At 43.8% G+C, this 19,040-nt stretch overlaps 1 protein-coding gene across 6 annotated transcripts in view; it reads right to left on the reverse strand.

The window, feature by feature from the left end:
• Positions 1 to 19,040, reverse strand: part of RRBP1 (ribosome binding protein 1) — a 250,849-nt gene that overhangs the window by 210,327 nt on the left and 21,482 nt on the right. For all 6 annotated transcript variants that reach the window (XM_085611756.1, XM_085611754.1, XM_085611752.1 and 3 more), the window contains exon 2: positions 14,539 to 15,429. In XM_085611756.1, coding sequence (XP_085467882.1) covers positions 14,539 to 15,409 — 871 coding nt within the window. In that variant the 5' untranslated portion in view covers positions 15,410 to 15,429. The remainder of the gene's footprint in view (positions 1 to 14,538; positions 15,430 to 19,040) is intronic.

Here is a 19,040-nt window from a genome sequence, read left to right on the forward strand (position 1 = left end):
CCCAGTAGGTGAGATCACCGGATAACCGATGAGTTCAAGCTGCTGACCTTACCGGACAGAAGGGTATGAAAACCACCTTCTGTGACATCATGCGGCAGCACCACCACCCTTGCCACAGCAGACATTTAAGTAAGAGTTACATAGCACTTGGTAGAACAAGGGTGAACACCATAACACCTCCTATTATTTAACTTTCAACTAGCTCTTAAGTCTTTGACTGCAGGAGCCCAGTGAGCATTTAATTTTCTGGTGATTGATGGGCAGCCGTTGTTCTTCTAAGTTCTTAGACCACTGATGGGTAAACTCTGCCAGATGCCATTCCACATTCATAGCTGGAGAAGTCTTTAAATGTACTAACTAGGCAGCTTGACAAGTAAATAATTTGGTGAAAAAAGAGGTATGCAGTCCTTAGGAACTGTATACCTCTGTTTTCACCAATATTACTAGCGGCCTGTATGCTGGACCCACCAAGCCCCTGTCCCTCCTTTAGAGAATACAAGTTAATTATTTACCATGTCTATGTGCTCCTTTCAGTCTTGATGGAGGATACAGAATGTTTTCTGAATTTTTTCTTTCCATTTGGCAAGGACTTTATTATTTATACCCAAGGATATCCAAAGTGAGGATGAAGAAGAAAGCCTCTCTTCTTAATGGAGTACCTCATTCACTGTTTTCTGGCTCTTACGAAAGCCTGTCTTCAGTGGATTCTTAACTAGGATTTTAATCACACCATCATCTGTGGTGGCAAACTACGAAACAATACTGATTCCGGATTTAAAAAACGGACAAGCCCTTCCTCCCTTTGTGGTTTAATGGGAGGAGACAAAAATGTCTCAATTTTCCATATTACTGACTCAGGTCGGAGCAAGTTTGAACTCTCTGGCATCCAGATTTCTCAAAGGAGCAGGTAAGAACCGCCTTTTAGCCTCGGCTCTGTACTGCTCTCCAGGAAAGTTTGATGAGCCATAAACTCCTTCCTCTTGTGTTTCGGTCTTGCAGGAGCAAGTTAAGGTTGGGGTAGGTTTCTTTCTGGAGAATCGAGCTGTATAATACGCTTGCGTGCAGATCTGTCCGTTAAACATTCACATTGCTGAATACAACATAATTAAAATGGCGTCTACAGATAAGTCAGTGTTATCATTGCAGGGATGAACACCTGGCACAGTCAAACTGTGCTGCCCTTCTTCCGATTTTATAATTTGGACATGTGTGACCACCTCCCTATGTCCTGATCAAAACATTATTCAGACCTTCCAGGATATTGAAGCACAGAAAAGGAAATTTTCCAGCAAACCTCTGTGCTTTTAACAGCTTATTTGATAGAATATGTATGAACGGTCCCAGACTACCTTTATGCCTATGGAAATGTAACTAACACACACCCTCCCTCCTCAGCGTTTTTGGCAACAAAGTACAGCATGTACGACCACCTGTCAATTAGTTTTATTGTCTATGACCACCCATACACAATAAAAAGTAGTTTGCAATGGGTGGTCCTACACACTAAAAGCACCGTATAATCGCTATGGAAGTGTGTGCTGTTCTTTGTTGCAAAGGGTGCATTGTGGATAATGTGATTCAGTCAGATCTGCTCAGTACTTGTGCTGACTTAGCAAATGTTCTAGCCACCAAGCTATGGAGAACTGTCTAACATATATACATTGTTCTGTTGTGACCTCCTTGACATGCGACAAAGTGCTTTACAAAAGTGCTAAATAAATCTGGATGTGTAAATACAAATATAACTGTATAGAACACCTGTGAACCGAAAATAGCTTGTACATAGTGAACGCGGAGCACTTAAAGATCGCAAGGTATAAAGAACAAACTTGATTCCTTTAGATGCTTTTGCAAAAAGCTTTAGAATGTTCTCAAACAGGTAGTTCAAACAGTTCCTTGTTGCATTTTAGTGTTACATTTCCCATGTGTTTATGGCAAAGATGTATTAATGAGGCATTGGCAGCTGCATACGATCTTCATCAGTGCTCGGTAGTGCACTTCTGCATGGAGGGGTGACAAGCCAGAGTCATCACAACACCCATAGGAACAAAAGGTCATAATCTAATATAATGACAAGCCCTCTCAGGATTATTGTAGCGTCCTTCCCAGCCCAGGAGCATGAAAATTAATACGCCACACATGGAGGTCTGTAATAGAAATCTTTCTTCCTCAGCATATGTTCCCTACACACTGCACACTTATTAAGTCATAACCGTTTATAACCACACCTTAACACCAACCTACAAGTTGCGCAATTCCTCGGTTGAGTCCACCCAGAACTGCAAAGGTCCTAGCACACACAGTCTCACAACACTACATCTCCTCATTTGTTTAAATAAAAAATACAAACAAGAGTCATCATATTACTTCAATAAATGGTCCAGGAGCTCACACTAGTTGGCCTGATCGAGTGGTATGAGTTGGTTGAGATGCACTCTGATTGTGCACTGATGGCATATATTCCGATGCTTGATCTGGACGGTTACGCGGGAACACCTCATTCATGATTACAGGAGCGGACGAACGTCCAGTTAGGTGTTTAAAGTGTGACAAGTCTTGTGCGATGGATTTTCTGGGAAGATGCGGCATCACCATGTGTCCTTCGCACGTCACAACCCCCAGAGGATCGACAGCAAACTGAGTGTCTGTTTTCCGCTTTGGTTTCTGATTGACCAGGACCCAGTCACTCTCCTCGAAGATGGTGTCCTGAGCTTGTCGATGCCGATCTGCATCGGTTTTCATCTTGCACTTTTGGGAAGTGTCTGTGATATGAACCTTATCAGCAATCAAGGATCGGTCTGATTTCCACAGTGGCAGTTTGGTTCTGATGGCTCTCCCAAACAGCAAGGTAGGAGGACTCTCACCATTTGTGGAGTGAGGAGTTGAACAATATGCACGAAGGGCTTGACACAGACTGGTTTATCTCTATTCCCTCCATCAACACTCTTTGAATGACCCTTTTGAGGGTACCCATGAACCGTTCCACAACATCATTGGCTTTGGGCCACAGATGTGTGCTCTTTCATGCTTGGCATTTAGTCTGACTAGAAACTCTTTGAATTCTTTGCTGTTGAACGGAGGGCCATTGTTAGATTTGAGAATGATGGGGATACCCCATGCTGCAAAGATGTCATCCAGCTGCTCCATGACCTTGTCATGGGTGGTTGATGATAACTCCTATACTAAAGGAAAGCATGAATACTCATCAAGGACTACCATGAGATTATGTCAGTTTCCTAAAGGACCACAGAAATCAACTGCAACGCTTTCCCAAGCATGTGCAGGAAGGTCAGACATTGTCAAAGGAGAATGTGTCACTTTGGGGGAAAGGCAGTTGCAAAGACGGCACTCTTAGTTTTTGCTCCACTCGCTCATCTAAGCATGGGAACCTCTCTCTGTCTCCTAGGTTGCTTTTGTTGGCTAAAATACCACAACGTCTTTCATGGTCTAGTTGAATGACTTGCCGTCTTAGGCTGTCAGGTATGACGATTCTCAAGCCTCTCAATACAACACCTTCTTGGTAACCGACAGTTCATCCTGTCTGTTTTAGAATTTTTGAAGCAGTCATCTTCCACGATTGAGGTGTAATGATGTCTTTAAAGATGAGCGTATTCTTATCATTAGTAGCAGCAATAATCTGCTCAATGGATATGGCTACTGGTGTGCTGGACCTCACAATGAAATTAATGTACTCCTCAGCCATTTTGGATGTCGAACTGTGATGATGTAGCCGTATTAGTGAAAATTAATCAGCAGGGTTCTGATCTTTACCCAGCTTGTGTACAATTGCATAGTCATATACTAGCAGTCGCAACCCCCACCTTCAAACGCAAGGGGGTATCTTGGCTTTCGGGTTTCCAAAAATAGTGAGCAGCACTTGGTGGTCGGTAATGACAGTGAAACATTTTTCTGTATATAAACACATGAAAATGTTCGCAGGCCCACACTACAGCCAGACTCTCCTTCTCTGGCTGAGAATAGAAACATTTTGTGTCAGTCAGGCTTCAACTGGCATAGGCCACAACGTGTCTCTGAGAATTCTCATGACCATTATGTTAAGCAAGGACTGCCTCCCGCCCCACCGGGCTCCAATCAACTGATCTCAGTATGTAACTTGGGGTCAAAATAGGTAATCTCGGTTGCATTCTCAATTGCAGGTTTTATTCTTTTGAAGCTTTAATCACATTCAGCAGACCACTAGAAAGGGGCATTTTGTTAAGTCTCTTAATGGGGCACTCACGCAAAGTCACGCATGTACCTTGAGCAATTACTGGCCTATGCCTAAGAAGGATCATAGGATGGTGACCTCTTGTGGGGGGCAAGTAGCTGACATTGCTTGCACTTTACCTGGGTCAGGAGTCATTCCTCTATCAGAGAATATGTGCCCAAAGAATTTAAGTTTGGTCTTGTGAAACTCACACTTTGCTGCATTGAGAGTGAGACCTGATGGTTTCACATGATAAAGATCAGGATCTGTGTCTTGTGGAGGATCTATATCATAATCCTGCCAGGGGTCTGGATCATTATCATCACCCCTGAAATCTACGTCTGGGTCTGTGTGAGGAGAACTAGGAGGTGTGATATTTAGAGGGTTTTGAGGTGAATGAGTTACCAAAGGTACGGGTGATTGAGGTGCTGGAAAAGAGGGAATAGGGTGCAGAGGATTGGTAGCTATGTCCTTTTTCTTTTTTTAAAGGCGGTATTTTCACATGCATGTCCTGTTGGAAAGAGGTTTTCATTTTGAATGATGGTACATATGCAGGTTTTGATATAATGTGTCCAGTCTCCGGGCAGTCTCTGGATGAATGTGTATTTTCTTTTGCTTGGGATCAAGTCTTTCTTGCCTAGTGTGTACAATGGGCTGCAGGAGTGTTGTAGGAGCAGATTTCTATTTCAGTACCAAAGTTTTCGGAAACAAAAGTCCTTTTCACTTTCGGTGCCAATGGTTTGGGAGCCGAAGAGGTGCTATTTCGACTCGGAGAAGAGCTGGAAGGCTTTGTTTGTGCTTTTGATGCAAAGTCAGAGGGCAGGGAGTTCGAAGTGGACTCTCTGTGCCTACCAAGGCCACACGGCACAGGAATGGACTGTTTTTGTGTGGGAAGGTAAGGGGGTTTGGGCGCTCACCGAATCTTGACCAGGCAGAAGATCATGGGACTCCAAATCATCTAGTTCGGAGTTAGAATCTTGAAAGGAAAAGGTCCCTTCTTCTTCGGCAGCTGACACTTCTATGTCTTCCTCTTCCTGTTCGATATCTTCTTGGTAGAAGATATTGGGAGTATGTTCTATATTCTGCCTCTGCATTGCTCTCGTTGAGCCAGACGGTCCCGCAAGATCTTCTTAGATCGAAATGGCTAACAGGAATCACAGTCTTCTTTATGCCTTGGCAGCAAGCACAGATTGGAAACTTTGTGAAGGTCGGTGTGTGGGTACTTGTAGTGGCACTGATGGCAGAATTAAAATGGAGTCATTTCCATCAGTGAATTATCTTCAATGGAGTTGGTGTGGACTGTAACTTAACCCGGACGGGCTAGGACTGAAGGCCGCAGTTGGAGTATTCCAATCCGAATTAGTGGAAATCTTCTGATTTTCGATACGCGAAGGATGGAAAACGTGTTTGGAAACAATACCGATGAGGGTAGAGTGGATTGCACACTGAAAGGATCCCAAAAACAGTCTAGAACCAGACCACCACAATACACGTTCGAACAATGGAGTCGATGTCCATGCGCACTATTACCAAGAGGAGGAGTCACCTTACCTCGTGACGCAAAAGACTTCTTTGAATACAACTTGCAAATATCTGGACCCAACACTAGGTGGCAGGAGTATGCAAAGCATGTGTATCTACAACCACACATGACTCGAACACAAGGAAATGAGATTGACGATGAAGCCAACCAATGGTAAGGAATGGGTGGGCTCTAAGCCTCCTGTAAGTAAAAGAAAATGTCTTGCAAGCGACAGCGCTTGAGCTGACTCAGGTAAGACCGAAAAATGTCCCCCTTTAGTGAATCATATAGTGGAGAAAAAAAAAGTATAAAAAGTGGCCCACATTTGCAAATTGAGGCACTTCTGAATTTGTATTGACAAGCTGTGTAGGTGTTTTGCAAGGTATGGGTGACCGCATGCATTTGTGCTTGCTGCAGGCAACATTTAAGGTAATATCAGAGAAATCAACGGTAAAATTGGCCCACCAGATCATAAAACAAAACCCGCTCACATACAGCCAAACAAATGGCCCACCCACAGGGGTGGGGGAATCATATCGCCCGACGCCCGAACCATGTTGATTTTTATGACGGGCAAGAAGATTTACTGTCTATTTTGTCCGACGGACAAGTAGAGATTAACTCACATCAATAATAAACGATCTGTGAGCTGTGAGTGTTAAATGCTTAAATTGGTGGCTTCGGAGAGGAGACGCCAGTGCTAGCGAAACCGCGCGAGGCTCCGAGCCGGGCGGACCAGACAGTCAACTAACCCGGGCAGAGAACACTGCGCTGGGAGCCGCGCACCTGGGAAGGGAGAGGAGGTAGGAGTAAGTGTGTGCGTGTGCGTGTGTGTGTGTGGGGGGGGGCGGAAACTACGAATTAGAATTAGTTCTGGAAGAAAGTGCGAGGATAAGAGGAGAGAGGAGTAGCCCAAAAAGGGAGTAAACGATGGATAGAGCACGAGATGCGAAAACAAAAGACGGGAGGCCGGTAAGAGAGAAAAAGGGTAATACGGGTGGTGGGGACAAAGAGGTGAGGCAGAGCAGAAGAGGGGCGAGGAAAAACCGCAAAGGAGGGAACACAGGATAAAAAGATAAGTGGAGTGAAAACGTAATGGGGGCCGAGGGAGAGCGAGAGAGAGTGAGGGGGAGAGAGAGAGTGAGGGGGGGAGAGAGAGAGAGTGAGGGGGGGGGAGAGAGAGAGAGTGAGGGGGGGAGAGAGAGAGAGAGTGAGGGGGAGAGAGAGAGAGAGAGAGGGGGGGAGAGAGAGAGAGAGTGAGGGGGAGAGAGAGAGAGAGAGAGGGGGGGAGAGAGAGAGAGAGTGAGGGGGAGAGAGAGAGAGAGAGTGAGGGGGAGAGAGAGAGAGAGAGCGCGAGTGAGGGAGAGCGTGCTTTGAAGCCTTCGGAACGAAAGCGCTCCTACATTTTAGCAAAAAGTTCCTTTTGGAAAGAGTGTTTGCCTCCGAAGCAGGGGTATTCTTGCACCGTGAGACTGTGGGGGAGGAGTATCACACGGGTGTATTCCTGCAAAGGTACATACACCACAGGGAGTATTCTTGCACAGGGAGTATCTCGTTTACAGCAAGGCTGGAAGTGGGACGCACAATATTCAACCCTGTGCGACTAAGAAAGGCGCTCGCTCGCTGCAGAGTATCCCTTCACCCGGGGGCAGACAGGGGTATTCCAGCGCAGTAAGAGGCTGGGGAGGGGTTGCTGGAGCATCCTTTCATAGTAAGGGGTGGAGGAGTAACTAGAGGATCCTTTCACGGTGGGGGGGCAGCTTTTCCTTTCACATGGAGTTGTACAAACATGAGTAACCCAGTCTGGTCTGTGTTACTGGCGGGCTTGGCAGGCCCGGCAGCTCAAATGCAGATTATCGGCACTTCGGAAGTTTTCCGCTCTGCAGATAAAATGACGACCAGAAAGATCCGCTCTCTACAATCCCGCCAAAGTCGTCAAGTAAAATCCGGGAGCGGGTGGAGGGTCTTTGCTGTCTGAAGCTCCTCACACGTGAGGAGAACATGAGGGCATCGTCCAGGGTCAAGGGAGACTGAAACCCGGCATAAGGAAATGGATATGCGGCATGTAACAGCATAGCGGGGGGCGGCGCCCCCGCCTCTGCTCTCACATGAGAAATCGCCAACACCCCTCCCCCCCTTTTCAGCGCGGCCGCAGGGCGGGAAAGGCACAGACCGCCACGGGAAACGGAGTAGCACTGATCTGACTGGCTTTAACTAAGGCTCTGGACTGCAGCCTTCCATTGAGGGTTTATTTACTGTGACTGGTGGGCAGAACTAACTACTGATGCTGGTGTTGAGAGCGCGCCTCCCCCCAACGACTTTTACAACCGGCAAGATGGTCAATCTACGGGTCAGCCCGGAGCCGTGGTTACACTGGGAACATCCAGGGGATGCACACTAGAGGAGCAGCAAGCAGCACACAAGTAGTCACTAAAGCGGGTACGCTGCAAAGGGAGTTGCCCTGTCTTCCCTCTACATGCAAGTCTCAGGTCAGTGTGTCATACATGCCAACATTTCAGAAGAGCAAAGCGGGAAAGTTTTTAGAAAAAAATCGGGAGAATGGGGCCGTGAATCGGGTTACTGTCATGTATGGGCTTTGAAAGTGTGCTGCTGCAGCATCGGACATTTGAAACGCAAATGCACTTTTTTTCTAACCTTTCAGAAGCATGGAGCGCATTGGCAGGCAGGCAGAGAGAGGGTGACGCAAGTGTTGTGCACTGGCCTGGCAGGTTGCTGGCAGTGCATACACCAACCCCCCCCCCTGTGTGTTAGCCCGGGCTGAGACAGCTTCCCGGGTACACACACAGCCGCCCCAGAGTACTTCAGAGGTCTTTAAAAGACCATTCGCTTGTTAATCCGGCCTTGTTGGTTTTTCACCCCTTCTTGAGCCCCCGCATCGCCACTCTAACTATTGCTGGAAGAATTAGCACGTTACACATTACCAAGCCCTGTCAGCTGAAACCCCAAGGACTCAGGCTTCTGGATGCTTGAATCGGGAGGCGGGAGACTAGCCTTGAAATCGGTAGTCTCCCGCCTGAATCAGGAGGGTTGGCATGTCTTTTTTTATTTATTTTTTTGTCCGGTGTGTATTCTGTTGTGACGGCCCCTCATGTTAATACTACCCCTTCTAATCCTGATAATAACATTGCATTTTGCTGCGGTGCCTGCACTAAGCCCCTCATTGGCTCAGCCCCGCCTCGTAATTATAACCACTTTAGCTTGGTTTAAGTCTAGTCTCTGGCTCTGAGAGAGGGGTAAAACTTATATATATGCTGTCCCTGGCTTGGCTAGTCAGTCTTACTGTTCCCTCTACGTATATTGCTCAGCTCGACAGTGGCTCAGACAGGAATTATAGTCCTGGCTCACGAAAAATTAACTAAGGATGCCACAGGTGGGCTTAAGGCACCTGTTGATTCTCTTGATTGTGGGGAGAGGTTATTTTCGTTATCTGATGTTTCAGAGCCTTCTATGCCTGAAGATTAAGTGGCAGTTACAAGCTCTGCAGTCTCAGAGAATAGCAGCAGTAGCTCACCTGAGAATGAGAGCACCACGGTTAATCCATTGGAAGGGGGATAAACCTTTTAAATCAACTACTGGGTCAAGCAGGAAGCCAGCGGCATCTGCGCTTAAGTGGGACTATTCGGGTAGCAAAAAGTCTCTCATGAGACACCCCAGGACACATTAATTGATTTCAAAATAGCGCATGCTGATTAATCAACTATAATTAAAGCTGCTAAAAGTTGCAAAAGTGTGCATTGTATTATATTATAGTCATGTGCTGGGATCTGCAATTTTAGGTACTTTCGCTCAGAATAATCAAGTTCAGAGCGTGTCTGTTACACTGCGAGTATTGACTGTCTTGATTTTGAGGTTATTTGCTTTAAATATATGTAGGTTATTGGGTTTTATGTTTCTGAGGCCCCCTTTTGTTGTGTTTTGCTGTTTATTCTGATTTCCTCAGCCTCTCAGGGTGTTGGCCTACTGCAGTCAGGGGTGAAAGATGCTTCTATGAACCAGAATATTGGGGGTTAAACCAAATTTCTCTTTCTGCCCGGAGTAAACCAACCCCTGCCTACTTGCTAAGAAAAGTGAACCCATAATCTTACAGATGCCTCCTGTTTGTCTTGTATCTTTCAGTCGTTAGTCGCTATAGTCCCTTCTCATTACATTCATTTTTCCTTCTGCCACTCACTCCCTGCTTAGCGCCTCAACTCCTGTTCTACAAACCTGACCACCTCTCTTCCCAGCATACTCTTTGCACACTTCCTTGCGTTCTTGTACACTACTTCATCACTGTAGGCCCCCCCGCCCCATCTCCATTTCGGGTCCCACATATTTCCACTCTATGAACTCACTGCAACCACCATCTGTCTCTTTTCTCCTGGCTAGTAAGTCTGCCACCAGTGTCTTTTATGCTACATGCTCACGAGCCACAGCATTACTCTCCCCTAGGGGCATAGAACATGTAGTGAGTTGGAGACAAATGGGCCAAGCATGACACCTGTATTCTGTGTAGTGGATGAATAGGGCATGGAACCTGTGGCCTGTAATGAGAGAGAGAGAGAGGGGGGATAACACTATTCGGTCTGTATTGAGAGAAATGGGTAACATGAAGCTTACAGTGTGAAGGAACAGAAGCAAAGGGTGATGGGATGGAGCCTATGATGAGTCAGTGGAAGGGTTATGGACTGTAATTGAGAGGAAAGGAGATGTTTCGCCTTGATGGTGAGAGGAATGTGGAAGCTTATAGGTTGCTGTAAAGGGATTTGTGTGGTTGCTTACTACTGATGGGCAGAAGCGGAGGGCAACTTTACTTAGGAGGGTGTAACCGATTTAGTAAAAGCAGCAGCTAAATTATTTAGGGTAGTAAAGGGGACAAGTGGATTTTATTACAGGACAAGAAGATTTCTGTAGCACTTTGTCCCTTGGACAAGTAATTTTTTTCAAAAATTCCACACCCCTGCACCCACTAACTTGACAGATCAGCCCTTCTGGCACTGCCCAATTGCCCTAAAGGCCTGTCCGACCCTGAAAGTGAACCAGAAAAAGATTCACAGCTTGTTTTCGTAAGTCAGCTTGGTAAGGGACAGTGGTGTTATTCAGAAAACGGAAATAGATTTTCCCAAGCTTATTCTATGCATATCTAAAATGCCCAAGCCTATGCTCAGAGTCCATGCTCCCAAAACTGGGGATATGGGAGAGTTCAACAGCCTCATTAGAACTGTTCAGATGACTAGTGGTTGTGTAAGACTGAAGCACATCACTTAAAGATCAATGCAGAGGTTCTCTCAAAATGTCGACTATTAAGGATCATATATAAAAAACTGAATCTGAGAACTAGGAAGCATATAGAATATGGGAGAATGCAAAACTGCAGAAGTGGATCTAGACTCTGGCACAAACAGGTGAAATAAATCCTACTTACTTGATACACAGATTGCGAACATGATATTAATCTGAAGGGCTGACACTTCAAATGGCAGATACCAAGTGGGCAGAGGGACATCTCAAGGCTAGCCACAATACCAGCAGAAACATTTGGAGTTACACAAAGACAATCTTTTTGTGCATCTTGTATTTGCTCTGAGATACATCAAAGTAGTAAAATTTTGTGGGATGAAGTCAGACCACCGAGTACCACTACCACGAAATTCCATGGCTCAAGGGTACTACTAAAGGTTATAATGAAACACAACAAACCTTTGGTCATTCTCTAGTGGAAATGTCACTGTTTGAAGTTCATGAATTGGCAATAAACCCATTTACCATAAGACCTAAGAGGAGGAAATACATCTAGTATCACAAAATTTGTATCACTCTAAAGGCAGGTAAGTGGCATAGGTCATGTGCGCCTTAAAATCCAAAAGAATATATTTTGAGGACTAGGAGAGCACATGGGCCCTCTCTAATTGTACTGAAAGAAACACCAAGGCATGCCCAATCTAAAACAGCCAGGAGGCTACAAAGCTGGTTCCAGAGCTTACCAGATTGTGGAAAATAAAGGAACACAGAAAACTAAGAACACATGGGACAACATAAGTGCAGGAGAGATAATGTTTGGTGAACACAATCAATATTCCAATTTATCAGAAAATTAGCATAAACTAAGGTTTGGACATAGGGCCTGCAGTTTCATAGTTAATTGTCAAGCAAAGATAAATCACAGATTTCCTTCATAAGTAGCAAAACGTAATATGGTAATTTGAAACTTCATCAACTGTACTACATTGTTTTTATATATTTGTGTCCTACAAATATTAACTCCCAGGTCTACCTAGATGCAATCTGATTAAACTAGGCTACACCCAAATCAAAATCTCGGCCAAGCAAAATGCAGCTTAGCTATCTGCATTTTGTTTCAGCTACCACTTGAATGTAAATGCAGAGGATGCACAAATGAGCGATTGAATTCTAAAGTAGAAGATCCTTTAGAGATGTAGCATTTGGATAATGAAAGGCCCTGCTAGGCCATACGACTTTCAAATTGTGTGTTAATTATCGATAATAATAACAGTAAACAAGGGCCGACATGCTAACAATTATTCGACAAGGCAGACCTAATCATTGTTAAGGTTGAGATACATATTCCCCGGTTAGATTTGTTTCAATACAAGACGTTATAACATTTATAAAATTAAAAATAAATTTAATTAGTGCCTCGTCCATTACTTTTTGCCCCAAAGCAGTTCAGTTTTCCACTGTTTCACAGGAGGGGGCTGGATGCCTACACACAAGAACATCCCAAAAATGAATAGGCAATTTTTTTAAGTTAAGTAAGTTATTCTGATGTGCATGATATGTCTACAGTCTGTGCAGTTTAGCATTAACATAACTTCTTAAAAAAGAAAAAAGCAATCCGCCTGACAACCAGCATGAAGATCAAAGCATCAGCATTACATCCCTTAAAATAACTGACAAAAAGATGCATTGTTACGAAGTGGATGAATCTATATTTGTAATTGACATTAGATCTGGAATCTAAAATCACGCAATAAGATGTCACTCAGAGCACATGCAGCGCAGTAGGTAACAGTACATTAAATGGACAGGTACTGTCCGGTACAGAGTACCTGCACTTCTTTAATTTGAAATGGTAAGTGTGTGCTCTTCTAAGCACTCCTGCAATACATTTAACAGGAGAGTACCACTTCTCAGGCATTAACAGGTACTCTTAAGAGTGAGAACCCGGACTTCTATATTTCCATTAAAAGCTGCCTCTGATAGATAGCGTAAACATAAATATGGTGGGCAGCCAGCGGGTGTCAGGAGGTTGAGGGCATCAAGACAAGGCAGAGACCAGTACTCTGAAGGCAGGTCACACTTGCCAATTTATTTTTAAAGGTTCTCAAAATGCGGTGCTTACCTTTAATGAATTTATACGATTTTCAACTTTCTTCCCTGCAATGGAGAGGCAAGAAGACAGTATATGCCTGTAGGAGGAATAGTTCCGAACGACAGATTACGATGCCCTGAAACCGTTAGGGCTGACCGAATCGGTTCCGAAAGGCATTCGGACAAGTATTGTCTTTCGGAGCCAAATCGTACAGCTCTATCAACTCGGTTTCTGAGCAAGCGATTACGATGATCGATTCAGTCAGCCATTCCGAATCAGTTTCTACGGAATTAAACGGCTGCCGGAATCGGTCTTTGGGGGCCCGTAGCAGGACCCCCTTCATCTGGGGACTTCCAAATCGGGCCCGTAGGGGTACCCAAGGGACCCCCTTTTCCAACCATGCACAACGTAGCAGGCACCATGGAGTGCCCGCCACAGGGTGCACGATTTCCCCCAACCTCCCCTCTCTTCAATGGGTGCCTGTGTTTTCGTTCGGAGCACAGGCTCCCATTGAAGTCAATGGGAGTCCAACCGAATCGTATCCGGAAGCATCCGGATGCATCCAAATCGCTCGGTCGGATCTCCCTGATCTGAGTCGTCTGGAAAGCATTCTGGAATCGATTCCGTCGGAATGCTTTCCAGACGAGATCGTAATCGGCCACTTCGTTTTAATGCAATACGCACACAAATATTAAAATGTAAAGACAATGTATTATCAGATTTGAATTACTGTAACCTCAATACAGTTTAAACTACAATGGGGGACTTGAAGAAAAAAAAAAAGGATAGAAAGAAAAACCACTGGCAGAGTGAAGTATTGACCTTTCAGTCCTGTCACTTAAGCACCCTTTTTACACGGAGGTGCACAAGTGATCAGACAATGCCATCTTCCAAAGTGCAAGAGAGCCAACAGCTAAAGTGGGCAGACCCAATCCCCATGCTCTAGTGGGTGGATGCAATTGTGAATGGCCATTGGAGTATAAGCGCTGACCCAAAGACCTTTAGGTTAGTAGATATGTAAGCATTTTTTTAAAATGTGTTATTTATTATTATTTTTTTTAATATTACACGAGCTCAGTGGGACAGCTAAAGCTGTGTTTAGACCAGAAGTAAAAATGTATTATAGAACTTAACTGTAAGGACATGACAGTCCGTAAAGGGGGTTGTTATACACTACAGTAGGTTAGTGGCTCCAAAGACGGGGGGCGTTTGCAACAGGAGGAAGGGTATTTATTGTCAGCAAAGGGTAAACGGAGACTTCAGCAGTAAATGAATGGATATTTTGCTAAGCAAGTGGATGGTGATGACTAAACCCGTGAATAATGTTAAGCTGGAGCCTGCAATGGTAACTTAGGACCTGCAAAAGGCAGGAGAATGAGGAAAATGGATCACTCTCAAACAAGAGTCTAACAAAGGGCCATCATAAAAGATCAGTGCATTGTATATCTGCTTAACAAAAAAGTTACATATTCTTACTTGATTCAGCTTTTTTCTTTGGCACAGTCTTCTTCTTAGCAGGAGCAGCTTCCTGCTTTGGCTCTTCCTGACTTTGAATAACTTCAACCTTCTTAACAGGCACAGAAGTAACTTCAACCTTCTTAGCAGGTACAGAATTAACTTCAACCTTCTTAGCAGGTACAGAATTAACTTCAACCTTCTTAGCAGGTACAGAATTAACTTCAACCTTCTTAGCAGGTACAGAATTAACCTCAACCTTCTTAGCAGGTAGCACTGGTACTTCATTCTTTTTAACAGGAGGGGGAACAGCAAGAGGAGTACTAGACTGTGATGTTACTGAGGATACAGCAACAATAGGCACCTCCTTAGCAACTACTTCTGCAACGGGAGAAGGCTTTGAAATGAAGGTCTGACTTGTAGCCACTATAGGTGTTTGAGCTGGCTCAACCTTGGCAATTTTCTTTTCCTTTCTCTTCTTGTCTTTGGGAGATGGAACAGGCTTCTCCTGAATGGGAGGAGATGGAGGAGCCGAAACGGTCACAGCAGGGGGCTCCGGTATGAGAAATTCAGCAATCACTTCTGGCTCAGAATCCAGTTCCTTGGAAGAGTCGTTCATTTCTTGAGCTGAATCCTGTTCTGGTATTCTCCCATTTGGTTTGTCGTCCCGTTTCTTGGATTTGCCTTTTTTATCGACGGTTTTCTCTTTTTTCTTCTTGTCCACTTTTGGTTGCTGGGTCTTTTCAAGCACCCTCCTCTGTTTGGCCAGGGCTTCCTCATAGGAGGTTTCCTTCATTGAGAAAGTGGACACAAGAAAGATTCCAAAGGCGGAAATTACCATGAAACCACCAAAGACCATTACGCCTAATGTCTGGGGATCGTACAAATCCATTTTGGTTCAGTTTGTTCTACCTGAAAAGAAAAAGCAAAAATAGTTATGAAAAAGTACTGGATTTAAAAAAGTGATTTTATAGAAAATTGATGATAAAACAGTTACTAGCCTAAACAGCAATCTCAAGTGGGTTTTATAGTGCTTTCTAGCTCACAGCAGTTGCTAGCTCACTTATTTGAATAGATAGTTCAGAAAAACAGACTTCTTTAATACAAATAATGAATAGCGCCAGTTACAGCACATCGGGTGTGTTATTGTAGAACAAACTGTTCAAATGTTTCACAAGTGAAGAAATGTGTTTTTTCTGAAGTAAAATATAAGCATACTGTTTAAGCAACATGATTAGTATTGTGTGAGAGAGATCAGGGGGTGACAGAAGAATCTGCAGATTGTGAAGACCACAAAAAGCATTCCTTTGTTCTCCCAGGCTGGTCACAAGAGCAGGTTTCTTAAAACTATGGGATAAAACAGGTACTTCATCTTGAAAGGACAACAGTACTAGATTTAAGGCACTAGTGGGATATCATCAGCAAATGAAGTGAGAAAAAAAAAAGGAGGTTTATCAGATTTGATATTTTGCATTTTAGCTAGCCAATTTCACCGGCACAATATACCACAAAGCATCATCAAAGTACTTGTATTTCAACAGAGAGAAACACTGGCAAGGTTGTACAGCTTATAAAACACCAGCTAATTTTCTATGGACTCGGTGGAAGAAAAGGTATTGTAGGATCTTTCCATTCCAAGAAACTTCCATATTATAAATGTTTTTATCCATTTTCGAGAGATTACATTTCTGGGACACGTAGAACAAAAATCAGCATTAAGAGGGTGGGTAAGCGTTCACAGTAACAACTAAAGTTCATTCATAGTTGAGCTATCATCAAAATCTACAGACATCTTTATGGATGCCTGCTGGGCACAATGGAGGGAAAATTAAAACGGAAATGGGCAATGTAGTTTGAAAAATGTGCATCTTATTTTAGAAGTTGATTTACGAAGAATCGGAGACCAACATTGTTGAATTCATTCGTCATGCTTAAAAGCTGATAAAATTAGATTTCCTGAAAAGCACACATCATTCACTGACGATCACCGAGCATTTACTGGTAAATGCTAATGAGAGAACATCTGGTATACTGGGAAGTTTGAGATAAAACGCCAGTGTTGTGTTCTACCATGCATTACTGCAACAATAAAACCAGAAAAAACACAATTTCCTGGTTATTGGTTTTTATATACTATATCCTCTGCCACATGCTTGGCCTTTGGCAATGTTTGGTGTCTGGGTAGGAAGGCCGCTCTCCAATGAAAATAAAGTGCAGATTCTTGTGTCGTTCCACTGCCAAGCGTTTGCATTCTCACTCCCTTGTATGGATTGATACTGCTGTTGTTCCTCAAGCAAAGGCTCTGTAGGTTAGGTGTGTTTACTTGCAAAGTCCAACTACCTATGCGCACAGTTTCATGTCCAGTTACCAGCCAGGGCTTGACAGCTTACGTCTACAGTTCTGGTTGGGCAGAACAAGGCCTGCCAAGCATGGTTTTTATAAAAGTTTTCTGCGAAGGGAGTCAGGTCTGCCAAGCTTCCACCAGCTTCAGTCTGACTCCTCCATCAGAAATGGGGATGTCTGTCTGCAGGTTGTACGAGGAAGAAAAGTTGAAGGGAAATGGAAGGTTCTTAAAGTCATACCCGAAAGAGGATCCAGAGCACGACCGCCAATTCACCACAATGCCATGAGTAGCGGAAGTGACATCACACACCCTTTGTCCTTCGGTTTCACTCACACACACTCTCTCAAGTAAACACACACATTTAAAAAATAACTTTTTTGCTCACCTCAGCTGCCAGGGAAGGTCATTTTCCAGGTAACTTTATTTGTTTTATTACACTCATAGTGAATAATTAAACATTATTAATTATTAGTGTAATAAACATTTACGAGAAAACAAAGAGTGGAGCCTCAACCGACGTCCATAAGTATGAACTTTCCTGGCACAGATCAGATTTTGACACCTCTGAGGCCAGGGGTTGTAAGGGGCAAGCCAGGGGTCGCAGCTGCGAGCCCTGGTGATCCCTTGATGACGTCAATGATCCAACTATGCCGTGTTCCGATTCTTGCTTTATTGCTTATGCACTCTCGGCGGAACAATGTGTGTTAAGTGGGTGTTAATTATCTGAAAGTTAAAGCAGTTTGCTCCAGTAGGCATTGACTTCAAGCTTAGAATGGTAAGGAGACCCGCAGTGATATAGGTTGAGACAGTATCCTTCACTCAAAGAAAGATCAGTGAAGCAAATACCCGAGGAAGAGTCATGCTACAAAACCGATGTAAAGGAGATGTGCTGTGCACACACAAACTGTTTTACTGAGAGACGCAGGATTTTGAGAAAACATGCAGTGCGGTATAGAAAGATTGTGAGCAAAGACAGAACCAATCGCACACACTTGGTCAATATGAGCTGTAGAGACAGAGAGAACGGAATCAAAGGATGAAGGGGTTTCACTCCTCAGCATAGCATATTTGGTCTGTTCCTTCTCGGTTTTAATCATATCTCATTTAAAAGCAATAGTCTTAGCCAAAGACACTGTGCTCAATTCACAATTGTAAATCAACAGGTGGAATTTCTGCAAAAATGCGTAAATCTACACAAAAATTTACCAACACCAGATAGACGATTTATGCATACTAGCAGAAGTAAGTGTCCCCACCCCTTATATGAGGGGCTGGGACAAATGCAACATAAAATAAGCCTATCTTATTGGTAAAGTTAAAGATTTAGTTTAGGTCGTTCTACACAGTGTAGGTGGAGATCTCTGTGTAGTTCTACACATTTCAAAGAAGAGGAAAAAAAGAGATTACCAGAGCAAATAACAGACAAACATTACTACTGGGAGTACATACACAGAGCCCTTATGCAGGGCTCTGCCTTCTTCCCCTTGTGAGGAAGGTACTGTGAACCTCAGGCAAAAGTTACAGTTGTGTCGTGTGTCACACAATATGTTGTGTCAAAGTGCACATATCGCTTGATGTGACAAGGTGTGCTGTTTAATTAGCAACCTACTTTTTTGCAATTTTCGATGCATGTTCTCCTGCTATATTTATGTAATATCATTTGAATAGATGTGTGCGGTTATATAACTATGTTAACATAAAATACATTTTCTTTGGGTTTGTTTTTTTATTTGTGGAATGTGATTTATATCGATGTATGCAATGTCTACATTTATTTGATCTTTACCAGAGTAATTTTATGAATTAATATTGTTTAACATTTAGATCACCCGATTTGTATAGGAGTCTCTTAAGGTCTAAAGTTACATGACCATTTTTTGGTTTTAGTTTTCTTTTCTCTGTTTTGGTGTTGGGCTTTGTGCTGGTAGTGTTACTCCTAGTCTCTATTGACTAGTATGGGATTCCTTTGCAGCACCTTCGAATGGCAATATGTGGTGTGGGACTAACCCAAAGGTTTGGCTGTAACAGATCGGAGCACGATTGGGCTGTAGTTCTATTGGAGTAGATGTGGTAGTAACTTGTGGGACTAACCCAAAGGTTTGGCTGTAACAGATCGGAGCACGATTGGGCTGTAGTTCTATTGGAGCAGATGTGGTAGTAACTTGTGGGACTAACCCAA

Source organism: Triturus cristatus, chromosome 6 (genome assembly GCF_964204655.1).
Source record: "Triturus cristatus chromosome 6, aTriCri1.1, whole genome shotgun sequence".
Taxonomy (NCBI): domain Eukaryota; kingdom Metazoa; phylum Chordata; class Amphibia; order Caudata; family Salamandridae; genus Triturus; species Triturus cristatus.